The 13718-nt window shown below is 37.9% G+C and overlaps 1 protein-coding gene across 1 annotated transcript in view; it reads left to right on the top strand.

Moving 5' to 3' along the window:
• The window catches only part of cadps2 (Ca++-dependent secretion activator 2), a 194711-nt gene that overhangs the window by 147731 nt on the left and 33262 nt on the right, over positions 1–13718 (top strand). The window contains exons 18-19 of the mRNA XM_085357839.1: positions 3601–3757; positions 6293–6434. Of these exons, the coding sequence (XP_085213965.1) occupies positions 3601–3757; positions 6293–6434 (299 nt within the window). The remainder of the gene's footprint in view (positions 1–3600; positions 3758–6292; positions 6435–13718) is intronic.

Raw genomic sequence — 13718 nt, 5'->3', positions numbered from 1 at the left:
TCCAGGTCATCGTAGTCAAAGGAGCTTGCAAAGAAAAGCATCTGGACTTCTTTAAGTTGCTTGAAAACGTCTTCAAGCAACTTAAAGAAGTCCAGACGGTTTTCTTTGCAAGCTCCTTTGACATGGTAATGCCTTGTATTTGTGACCTTGAGGGGAGAATCAGGCGATATTTCAAATGTTCCTTTTCAGTTTCTTGATGCTGGAAACTGCAAAATGAAAACACAGGCTGACAATTCTTCCACAATTAATGTCGAATGATTTCTTGACGCCGTATTCATTCAAGTTGCCTGTGAATAAATTCTGTTAATTAAATGAAAAAAAAGAGACTAAAAGGCATCAAATCATTCAAGGAAGCATGACTGAATGATATATATAAATATATATATATGTGTGTGTGTGTATGTGTGTATATATGTGTGTGTGTGTGTGTGTGTATGTGTGTATATATGTGTGTGTGTGTGTGTGTGTATGTGTGTATATATGTGTGTGTGTGTGTGTGTGTGTGTGTGTGTATGTATGTATATATACATATTAGGGGTGCAACGATACACAAAATTCACGGTTCGGTTCGGTTCGATACTTTGGTGTCACGGTTCGATATTTTTTCGATACAAAAAAATGTTCATGCCTTTTTAATTTGTCATTTATTAAAATTATAAATATATATTTTAACTCAAAAGTACAGTTTTTAAATTTAACCCTAACCCTTGTGCGTGTTTTTTATTTTGACAGCGAATGCGCACCTGCGGACCACTTATGTGCAGCCCCGGTTATATAGCTCGTCATATTGCAGCCACAGAAATTCTTTTGTCCATGAAACCATAAAGCTGCACTTTCTTTTTGCCTTATAGTCTGATTTGTCATAACTTTTCCGTTTTGTGGTAAGCTTTTCTTTGGCTGTCACTTCTTCACCCTGACCTGTCTTATTTGGCTCAGCAGAACTAAAATATATATCCTGCTACTTTTACACACGCACTCACATAAGCTCAGCGATTCTCTGCGCGATCAACCTCTCACATGTTTAAGCTTGCTGCGGGAGATTTCACTTGTCATGTTTGCATAGTAAGCTAACGATTAATAAGACGATGTCAGAGGAATTGGTGCACAAATTATGTGCTGTCGCTCTCTATACACAGTTCGCACGATTGCAAAGTGAAAGCAAAAAAACAAGCGCAAATTCAAACGCGATTTCAATATGTCACATATTGACAGTGGCTCACCGATGCCAATGACATAATTACCCAGCTACATTTCCGAAAGAATGCAAAAGCATTGACATATATTTTTCCTTCCTACAATAGCCCGACGGGCAGGGAAGAGATAGATTTTGGTAGCCCGACTGAAAAAATCGCTAGCCCCAGGACGTCGGGCTAGCGATTTTGCGAGCCCTGTATCTGATTGAGGAATCACTCATCTTTGGAAAAAAGAGTTTATTACAGAGAAATGTCTCTTTCCAAAATAAAAGTTATACTATCCGCTTCTTCTGGGCTATATTCTCAGCAGCATAAGGAGAATCATGTGCTAACAGCTGTCTAAATGACTCGGCTAAAGTTAGTAGCATGCTTGTTGTTTTTGTCTTTGCACTAGGATGATGTCGGCATAAATGTGCAGTCATATTCGTTGTGTTCCCACTAGTGCTTTCAGGTTAATCTCGTTGAAATGACCTTAACGCCGCAACACGGCAAATCTCCGTTAACGAGCTACCGCCGATCGCTCCGTGCATGGGGCTAGACGGCCAACACGTTAACGAGCTAACTGCGCTAACACACTAGCTCCCACCCATGTAATTGAGCATTGCGTGGCACATCCAACATACTGTTTTACTTTAGTCCATGACTAGCTTACCTTCAGGGTCATACGTCACATGAAAACCAAAATAATTCCAAACGCCAGATCTGAATGAGGGTGGGGGAGGTCCATGTTGCAAGGAGAGCTTAACTTCTGTCTTGCTAGCTTGCCCTGCGCTCTTCCTTCTGACTATGCTGTCTGTGTTGAGCGCTCAGTGGATCTGCGCTCGACAGTGCAGCCTAGGCGGAGTAGTCGAACGCAGATTCACTGAGCGCAGGGCAAGCTAGCGAGACAGAAGTTAAGCTCTCCTTACAACATGGATAAAATAAATTACAAATGTTGTATTGTTCGATACATATGCGTACCGAACCGAAAGCACTGTATCGAACGGTTCAATATCGATACGAATATCGTTGCACCCCTAATACATATATACATATACATATACATATATACATATACATATATACACACATACACACACAAGGGGTGTGTGTGTATGTGTGTATATATGTTTAAATATGTATATAATATGTGTGTGTGTTTGTTTGTATATGTGTGTGTTTATGTATTATTACCAGAATTGTGGTTAGCCTTGGAAAGTTGGCAGACAAAAACAAAAATGTGAATCCTTTTTCTCTGTCTATATTTGGGGAATAATTTTGTTGTCATATTTTTAACATCAAAAAGATGATCAAGTGATGTGACGTTACCAACAGTCCTTTAAGTAATTAATCTCTGGCCCTCTTTCACAGCATGTCCTTTGTCCTATCTCCCTACTTTAACCCCAAACCGGTCGAGGCAGATGGCTGTTTTTCCTTCCCACTGATGCCAAAGTGCTTGCTCACAGGGTGACATCTGATTGTTGGATTTTTCTTTTTATATTATTTTAAAGTCTTGTAAGGATGTTACAGTATAGACTACATTGAGGTTTTCTGAAAATAAACATTGATTCTTCTAGATGTTTATGTACATTGTAGGTTTTGCTTTTTGTATGAGTGTACATATAAATAATATTTCCATTCCATTATTTCCTCTACTTTTTGCCACATATATCCTCCTCAACTTTCACCTCATACTTACTTTGCAACTCTATAAAGCTACAGTCAAAAAGTTTTATAAAATATAAATGATAATTGACTGGCTGATCTCCCACTTAATATTATCCTCTTGTGCAACTCCTTTTCACTGCATTGTAAATATTCTGCATTTAAAAAACAACAACAACAATCATTTAAAGAAAGCCACACCAAAGTTCTTATCCAGTGGACAAATTCATGATAAACAAACCATATTTTAAAATAAAATAAATTCCCCCCTCGCCCTGTGGATGGTCTCTATCTTTCAAGCTACAAGCCCAGAGTCCTGGGATGTAGAGGAAGAGGCTGCTATGAAAGCTGCAACCACCAAGTATCCTGAGACTGTACACTAAGCGGAAGGAGGCCCGACACTTTTGAGTTGTAGTATCACAGTCCAGGATGAGACGATGAATATCTACGAGTACATGAGGAAGATGACCACGACCGACTACTTGCTCGGGCATACATGGAACGCCATAACCAAGTGGCCGGCATAGTATATAGAAACATCTGTGCCGAATTTGGCCTGGAAGTCCCAAGGTCAAAATGGGAGATACTAGTAACACTAGTAATACTAGTCACAGGGTTCACTATTATACTACTGGGAATGAGTACAGACACAAAGAACTGATCTAAAATGAGCAGAAATCAATGTATTAAAACCAAAAGAACACTCTGTGATTGCATTATCTGTTTTTCTGATATAATTTCGTTTCATCTGCATCTGTTCCAGGCTTTTTCATGTTGGCCAGAGTTGATGGCTGAACATGCTGAGAAGTTTCTGTCTCTGTACAGAGCCGACATGGAGGCAGCTCTTCAGGTCCAGTCGATCGATTCCTGGAATAGCTTCCCACTATTTCAGCTCTTCAACAATTTTCTACGAACAGACCGTAGGTCTTGGTTTTTCTGAACACGTTTTTTAAGGCCTTCTCTAAAGCTCAGGACTGCTTTGAGCTGATTGCTAAAGCTCATTACAGGAAATGATGTCAAATGCCTGTTTTCCACTAAGCAGTGCTGCTGCCAGACCTGTTCTGCCTTGGTACACTAAGGGAACAAGCCCACATTTCAACAAGTTCCAAAAGTAGTGGTGGTGGCAGATAGAATGTGTGAGCAGCACCTAGTAATCATTGGTAAATTTATCTAAAGCAACCAACAAAGCATGATGCTTCTCTGTTATACTTTATTTGCTGTTTTCATATTGGCACTTAGTTCCCTCTTCACAACAAACTTAGTTCTGCATGTTAAATAAGGGTTGTTTTGCACTGTGACTGGTGCAAAGCTACTCTAGCACCGTCTAAGAGCAAACAAGTAGAGCAAGACATGAGAGGAACAGATCCAGTTTAATAATACTTTCTAATTTTTTTGCTTTGTCAAGATTCCTAAAGAATAAGTTGCAGCTAATGGGAAGTTTATTAATACCCAAGTTATGTGAATGTAGGTTTCATGTCAAAGTCCCAACAATGGAAAAAGAAAACTCCCTAAAAGGGGAACCTGGAGAATTCAAATTATGACAAACATAAATGTTGCACTTTTATTCCTGAGATTTTGTTAACATTTTCTACCGCAATGAACTGTACTTCACTGTAAATATTGAATTCTCTTCCTTGATAAACTTTCTTTCACTGTAAATATTTCATTTGACTGCTGGAGAAAAAATCTAATTGGCTCATTGTGTTTCTCCTTTCAAACCCTCCCTCAGCTGTGGGGCTTTGTCTTCAAGCCAGCAGAGATTTGGCAAGATGCAATATTTAACATGGTGGATGCCAAAATACCTCAAATACAGTAACAGACAGGCAGGCAGATAGACAGCCCAAGGGCGGTGTTGAGAATAAAGACTCAGTGTTTCATTATGCATAGAAACCACAAATCTCTTTTCTGTGGCTCATATCTTGCATTCTTTCTAATTACCATCTTCTGTTTGTACCATAATTATTCCAAGTGTCACAACATTAGCCAACTTGATTTGGAGTGTAACGAGGCAATAGAAAAAGATGAAACAGAGTATGAGCGAAATCATAGTTTTCACTGTTTGCACAAATGAGGTCTTCCTTCTTATAATTATGCTTGAAGTGAGAGGTAAGGGATTGGTTTGATTAGTTTTAGTCCCAATCACTGAAAACGCTGCAGCTCACAAACAAAAGAGGGAAAAAACGATTTGATGGACAAGAGTGTTTATTTATGAATCGCTTTCTCAAAGCTTCACAAAAATATAATATGTCGTTGTTTTTAATCATTCACATCATTGTTTTTTTGGACAACAAATCCTCTGCAATACTCACTGGTCGGCTGATTTCTAAGTATTTTCTTCAGCGTGTGTATTATCTCTCGGTTGCAGATTATTTAAATGCTCACTTGATTGTCATATGTGACAAGCTTTCGTGAGGGAGGTGGATTCTACTCTCTAGTGGGCAAAAAGGCTAGTGTTCATCATGATGGAGCAGAGTGAGAGGAATTAAAACTAATGAAGTCCTGGGAGACCAGCTTGCTTGCTTCTCACCAACACCTTATCTTTGTCTCTCCTCACTGTGGACTGTCGACTGTCTGCAGGGATTTATCTGTCTTTCCAAAACCCACCATTACAGTTTGAATGGGGGATAATGGAGTGATAATAGGAACACCTGTGGACACAATGACATTTGATAAAAGACGTGTAGACCTTCTAGAGTATACATTTGAATTTAGTGAAGCTTTTTAATTTAAACTTTTAGAATTTATCAAATAGATATTAATTTGGGTAAAATGTCTGTATCAGCTTGTCCAATTAGGAAATGTCACATAAGAAAACAAAAACTCTTAATGTAAAGTTGGAGCCACACTGTTGGCTAAAATATCCCAATGCCAACAGCTCTCCCAGTCTCCATATGAAGACTGGATGTGGCTGCTGTAACACCAGAAAAGCAATGCATGAATGGATTTGTCATATTACAATGGTTGCGTAATAAGTTCTACACTTTTAAACAAGTAGTAATTTAGGTGTCGCTAAAGCTTACACTGAAATTTAAGCGAAGTTAATAAAGGGCAAGAATGAAAAATAGTAGCATACTGTGTGTGAGAGAGAACAATATCAGAAGTAAAATCCATCACGTTTCTTATATCTGAAGTAATAATCTCAACCATAAACAAAATAAATACTCAGTCTTAGCTTAAATTTTTGTGGATTTTTTAATGTTTATTTGTTTGTTTTTATCCCAGAAAACTTGTATTTGACTATTGAATAACCTTTAATCATTTCTGTTTTGTCTTATTCCTTACTTTAATCCAGAAGAGCACATTTTCAGTCGTGAGGACTGGAAACCTGCTAAAAAGCTAAAAACTATTTTGAAGTTTGAAATGAGACTTTGCGGGCTCAATCCATCTAATGACTGTTAATGTGAACAGAAAGTCCACATAGTTATAACATTTTTCTCATCCCCCCCCCCAAACAGCTCACTTGTGCAATGGGATGTTCCACAAACACCTCCAAGACCTGTACATCCCACTGGTGGTACGATACATTGATCTAATGGAGTTGGCCATTGCTCAATCAATCCACCGCAGCTTCCAGAAGGAAACCTGGCAGCCTGTCAAGTAAGGCTCACCCATGTAATCCGTCACTATGCTTATAAGCATAAAATACTCCTTGAGTTTCTTCTTTATTATGCAAAAGTTTATATTCCTACTGAGCTTTTTACATGAAAAGTGAAAATATCAAACAACAAATATCTTAAATATTTCACTAATACATTAACATGCCCTTGTCAGGTGTTCATGAAATTTTGCTTCTTTGCTACAAATGTGTTTTGTTCTTTACAGTGTTTTAAAGGTGACATGCATTCAGTCTTGCAAATGTTCTCTTGAACCTCTGACCTCCTGCAAACAGTGGTGTTGGAGTATTTGTGCGGATCCAAAAACCTGTTGATAGGCAACTTTTTTACAATGTTTAAAACTAAAAGTGTTTTGTTTTGTTTTTCTCAACCAGAAATTTGGATTTTACTTTTGAGACATGGACTTCTAAATGTGCATTTAGCATCAACTTCATATTTAAATTCTAGGCTGTTATTTCTCTGTGGATTCATGATTCTCAAGTCCGGTGATCTACAAATTCCTTTCTGTATACCTAGTTTGTGAAATTAAGTTATATTAGCCATTATATATAAAGAGTATAAACATGAGATGGTTCCTCCATACTGTGATTACTTCTTTGAATTATTGTTAAACAGTTTACACTTTAATCATAGCAAATTTAAAAGCTTTAGAATGGCATTTAAAGTAAAAGCGAAGGAGTGAGTACACGTAAATTTGCCTGGGAGGAACTGTGGCAAAGAAAACAGCTTGAACAGAAGCCTCTGTTTTTTCTCCCATTCTTTATCTGAGTTCTGCTTTTGCTCTATATGATATTTTTTCTTCAGTTTTCCTATGAAAGAAGAAGTATTGTCATTTTACTTGTTTGCTATCAGCAATAATGATTGTTGATGTGTCATCATCGAAACTAAATAATAAGCTAGGATGGAAGTGAACACAAACAGCAAGGACACACTGCCCTCTTTGACAAAAAGCATCTGTAGTGAAAGAAAATGGCATGAATAGAAGTGAGCAGTGACTCTTCTTTATTGTTCTTTGATTTCATCAGATGTTGCCGACAAAACAAGTAGCTGCTATTCTGGTTTGTATTTGTGCTGCGGAAAAGGACGCCTACTTTTACACTCAGTGTTTCTTCTTTCTCTCTTCACCTATTATATCCTTTTGACATTTTCTTTTTTTGCCGTTGATGAACCTTGCACTTACTCTGACCTGGCAGATCATTAACAGACAATCTAGCAAGCTTTCTTCTGCATAAAGTAGCCAGCCTTCCCCCTTAAGCTTCCGCAGATACCAATCTTCTTTGCAACTGCCTGGTTGGGGCCGCTGTATGGCAACACATATGTATGATGGGCAGTGATGGGAATAACACCGTTACTTTTTTCAGTAACGAGTAATCGAACTAATTACTGTTCCTATCGTTACAACGCCGTTACAGTTACTAACAAGAAAACGTGGTCCGTTACTATTTTTCAACAAACAGACGGTTGAAGCTGTGTTCAGCTTACCCAATTCTACTTTTTCTACATAATCCATCATACAAAATGTAATCAAATGGAAAAGTCTCTTTTTAAAACTTGTTTTATTAGTTTTAATCTTTTAACTTTATGCATCAAGCAAAAATTTAATTATATGCAACATTCTCTGACTTGAAAAAATTAGTTTAACATTTAAACCTATTTTCTGCACATTCCAGCACATAAAATAAAATATTTTTTGTGTTTACACTCAGTCTTTCAAATAGATGCAAGTAAAACACAGCAGAACATAAATAAAGTCAAAGACTCAGCGGTCCTGTTGCTCTATTTTCACCTGTAAAGCAGGAGTGGGGTAGGCGGAGGTTTACCCTGGTGCAGGTGTGTCGCAGCGGTCAGTTGAAGAATCTGCGAGTTTCTCTGTGAATTTCCCATTACGTCATTGCGCACTCGGTGCTTGTTTGGAAGTTTAGGGGTTTTTTTCGCTGTAAAAAGAAGTTTTCTTCCCACGCACAACGGACGCTAATGTTTTTGTCACTTTTTATGGAATCAAACTCAAAGTAAGGTCAGTACGTCCACGCTTTAAACGCTGCACGCTCATACTCTCTCCCGCACTCGATATATGATCCATTGTTGATCTGCACACAGCTGTTATCACGAACGTCGCACTCGCTTACGTCACTGTCATGAGACACTCTCGCAAAAAATCACGGTTTTAGTAACGCAGCGTTCCTACGGGAAAGTAACGGTAATCTAATTACCGTTTTTGCAATAGTAATCCCTTACTTTACTCGTTACTTGAGAAAAGTAATCAGATTACAGTAACGCGTTACTGCCCATCTCTGATGTTTACTGTCTAAGGACAGCGTAGCAAGCGCTCTCTGCTTATGAGCAACAAATTTTTAAAAAAGCAGGGGAAGTTTTAGAAGTGTGAGAGAGAGAGAAAGACAGCAGAAAAGAGAGAGAGTGAGTTTTGAGATGTGAGAGATTTGTGACGTTTAGTGTGTTTGGAGTGTGTAGTTAATGTGTTGTCTTGTGTAGTTAGTGTGTAGTGTTGTGGATAGTTTTGTGTTGTGTGTCAGAACAATGAACCTGCTGTCTCCAGGTAGAAAAAGGAGTGATACACCTGCTGCTGTCAGACCTGCAGGTATCAGGCTGTGATGTTCTCCTTTATAGTGGACAGAAATATTTGGAGTGGCACAAATAATTTGTGGCATCTTATTGAATGCAGAAGAGCTGATTGTTCTGTAAATAGTTTGAAATGGTTATTTAAAAAATCAAGGTAAAAGGTAAATGGCTGCAAATAACTTTGTTTGCAAAACTTGTGCATAGGATTTTAAATTGACAATTTATATTTGCATTTGAAGTTATGAAATATGATTCATTAAACATGTTTGTGGTTGTTACAGTAAAAAATATAACTTTTTCTACTCTGATTTTATGTTTTTTGTCTGATTTTAGATCAATTGTGTTAGTACAGTATGTCAAAATGAAAACTTAACTGTAAATTCAAACACGTGAGGTTGTGCTTTAAAGGATGATACCAAACAAGGCAAAGTAAATAGTCTTTAAAGATAAAATGTAGAGGAAACATCAAAAGTAGTTAAAAATGGCCAATTATACCCTGGACCCCAGAGGGTTAAACGTTTTTTGTTTTTTTTTACTTTACTTTACTTACTTTAGTTACTTTAGTTACTTTACAAGTAATTAATTACTTTTAGAATATTGTAACTCAGTTACTTCTTTGAAGAAGTAACAAGTAACTACAATTAATTACTTTTTCAAAGTAACTTGCCCAACACGATGATGGGTGGATGGGGATCTCAGAGGCTCTGGACTAGTGGTGTGCAAATGTTCTGAATTATCCAAAACTTGCTATCCATCCATTCTCTTCCTCTTAAAAGCCGTGGGGTGTACTCCATGGACAGGTCGACATTCTGTCACAGGACTTGAATTGTGAGCTGTCTGCTTTGTCTATTGCTTTGCTTTAACACAGCCAATCAACATGCTAGTAAATTCTAAATGGAGATGGTACAGAAGGTCCATGTTAAATGCTCCACTGTCTAATTTTAATTGAACACACCAAGATAGCTGATGGTTTATTTTATCGTTTGTGTCAGAAAGCTGTGTTTAAAAGGTTTTAAAATTTAGAAAGTCGCTTAACGTTCTTTTTTGTTTTTAGCAATATTTTGATAAGAAGCTGAAAGCTAATAGTAGCATGCTCATGTTGGAGCCTGACATCATTACGCTAAAGCAATAGAAGGCTGACTGTAGACTGTGACCAGAAAAGTGGAGCAACTGCAGCGTCCCAAACTTACATTCTGTCCAATGACCAACAGAGAGTAGCCATGTGACAAGACACACAGGTGTTCTTTCTCCTCAGAGACACAAAAACTTTGCCATTTACTCCTCGTCTCAGAGAGTGAACTTTAGAAGTATGTACTTTTCTTTCTTGTCTGAATGAGCTGGGCTCAGCATGAGTGTGAGGTTTGTGGTTTCAGATAAAACTCTGTCCCTCAGAGAGATTACAGTGATATAGCTAAAGGTCCCTCATGTGTGTTGAGTCTTTATGCTTTGCACTGTGCATGCCTCAGTGTTTTAAGTATCAGTGTAATAACAACACAAACCTTCAGTTTTCTGCTGCAGCCTGCAAGGAATGAATCTATGTGATGTAGATTAAGAAAAAAGATTATGTGAGAAAACCTGTATGCTTCTCTTTACCTCAAATTTTTTTTTAATAGTGATTATGTGGCAAAATATGCAGAAAATCAACATGATTGTCCTGATTTTACAGTTTGGATTATATTTGTTCTCCAGTTGGCATTTTATTAGAAATATACTTAAAAAAAATTTCAACATACAGAATATGAGGACTATCTTTAAAGTAGCTGTCCCTATAACCTTTGGCCATTCACTGCAAAAAAAAAAAAAAAAATCAAGCCATGACTTGCATTATATATGCACTACATGCCTGACTTAAAAAGAGGGGGACTACAAGTAATTTCATCTGAAAAACTCATGGTGATTATGTCCATCATTTATGATTTGAAAAGTGATGCAGCTGCTAAGCTTAGAAAAACAATGAAGTGCAACTTATAATCCCTAAATAGAAGTGAATGATTTGTCCATTATTTTATCTAATTTACCTCCAGATAAAAATCCGTTATTGACAATGATTCTTTTTAAAATAAACAAACTTCCCTTCAAATGTGGCCTGGAAATAGTGGTTTAATTGAATAAAAGAGGCAAATGTTCACCTTAATTGCAGATACTACCTTCTTTTATGTATATTATGGACTGAATGTGTTTGACTGTGTTGCTACACATAAGATGATGTTTAAGCTTCAGCATGAGCACTAGAAAATGATGAATTAAGACTGTAGTTGTACTGTGGGTTCACCTTCATCTGTGAAATTGCATGTCTAGTCTAGTTTTCTTTAATTATTGCAAAGTATTTGTGTGTGTCTGTCTGTAGAGTCTGCATTAGAGCTGACATTATTGGTGGACATATTGCGTGGTGGGGGGGTCTCAAAATACTGGTTGAGGGTGTGTTTCTTAAAAAGGCTCCTCATTCTTACTCCCCCAGTCTTTCCCACAACATAGACCACAATTTTCCTCTAGCTCACTTTACTTGGCCCTCCCCTATCCGTAAAAAAAGAGAAACTAAAAAGCTGGCACTTCATTAATGAGCACAGACTGGTGAGTGGGATTGTTCTGTTCCCCAGGGAGTATGGCAGAGCACAGTCAGAGACGAGCACCACTAATTAGACATGAGGGGGATAACCACTGAGCATTTAATTGCACTACGGACTCGGCCCAAAGCATGTATTCCTGTGTGCCACTTGTTAAGGTAACAGTCTTTTAAAGGCGAAGTGAGAAAAGTGAGGTTGTGAGAGGTGGTCGTTTTAACCCCCGTCACCTTTGTTCTCTCTGCTCCTCCATCCTCCACCCTCCCCACTCCAGTCTAGCTGGGCACTGAACACTTCTATGTCAGTAAGCATTTACCATGTGTTGCTGTGCAACCTGTGCACAGGGGAGAATGTCGGGAAGTGTCCGCCTGTCTCTGTTTCAGCCTGGCAGTGTGTTGAAGCTGAACAGATCAACACACAAACTAGCAGAACCTATTAAAGAACCACAACAGATGCAGAATACCCAGAGATGCTAAGCTCTTATGATACATGTTACATGAGATATGCATACATGATATCATATGATATACAGTGGTCCCTTGTTTATCGCGGGAGTTGCGTTCTAAAAATAACCCGCGATATGAGAAATCTGTGAAGTAGCCAACTTTATTTTTTCAATTATTATAGATGTTTTAAAGCTATTAAACCCCACACTACACACTATATACTTTTCTCAGACAGGCATGAACATTGGGGAGAAATAAGTGAAACAGCGAGACCGCGAAAGGTGAACCGCGTTATAGCGAGGGACCACTGCATTAACAAAAGTATTATTCCACAGGATTTAATATGATGTCGGCCCACCCTTTGCAGTTATAATGGCTTAAACTCTTCTGGGGAGGCCATCCACAGGGTTTAGGAGAGTGTTTATGGGAATTTTTGAGCATTCTTCCAGTAGCACATTTTTGGGCTGGCTCACAGTCGACATTCTAATTCATCCCAAAGGTGTTCTTTCAGGTTAAAGCCAAGCCGGTCAGATTTTTCTACATCAAACACACTCACCTGTGTCTTTATGGACCTTGCTTTGTCCACTTGTCCTGTTGTATTAAGAATTAAGTAAGTAGGTAGCTGCATGCTTATCTGTTTCAAGGTCAGATTTGATAGCTAAGGGTCTCCGTTTTAAGACTCATGGAAATCACCCAAAGAATAAGGACTTCATCCACTAGTGGTCTGTACCACACATTTGTCTGTTCTAGCACTGTGTTGTGTATGTTTTGATGTTGCTGCAGGAGCTGTAAGTAGGGGTCATTCCTTTTCTGAACTTAAGGTTTTTTGGCAGCTATATCTGCTTGCTTTGATGTAATGATCCCAGATGTGCGTCTTTGCTTTTTTAAAAGAGATCTGGCAGCTGAGACTTGTGGTTAGTTCTACCATTCCCTCTGAGGATTGACTTTGGTGCTGGAGATTCTTTGTGACCCTGATTTGAGTCCATAGATATAAGCACACACACACACACACACACACACACACACACACACACACACTAGATGCAATGGAGAACTGCAGGCTTAGGTAATTCTTATGAAATTACCTAACAAATAAAAATAACTTTTTAAGCAGTTAACTATACCAGGCCATCCAAGAAAGTTGGACTTTGGTTTTTGGTTAAATTTAAATATTTAATCAGTTACCGCTATTTAGCCAGTGTATGTGTTTCCTGTCAAATAATAATTCAGGCTCTACACACACTGAGTCCTAAAAGTGTCTAGAAAGCACAGTTTACTCTGCTAGACTCATTTACAAATAAAGTGTTGTTCTTCAGCATATAAATAACTATTAGTACGTTATGAGTACAATAACATTTCTTTTTTAAAAGTAATGATAAAATAAAAATACAGTCAAGTTAAGAATGACCATCAACAGGAAATGTGGATCACTGAAATTAAGTTTGCGGATGTAAAACATGTATTTCATTAAAGTTGTTTATCTGGTACATTATGCTGAAAATAATTTATTCTAGTAATCGTTGTTAAGTTGGCTTTCAGTCTATCCACTGAGATCACTGAGATATCCACTTCATGCTCTGTTCATAGTCTCCTGCACTTCATACACCTTTTTCTAAATACAGTACTACAGAGTTGTTAAAACAAAAGTGAATTATAAAAGAACCTGTTGGGCCAGCGGAAAAC

This window comes from Diplotaxodon limnothrissa, linkage group LG7 (genome assembly GCF_057381915.1).
Source record: "Diplotaxodon limnothrissa isolate DT_005_m linkage group LG7, D_limnothrissa_male_GT1.1, whole genome shotgun sequence".
NCBI lineage: Eukaryota > Metazoa > Chordata > Actinopteri > Cichliformes > Cichlidae > Diplotaxodon > Diplotaxodon limnothrissa.
This window is presented reverse-complemented; position numbering and strand designations above follow the sequence as displayed.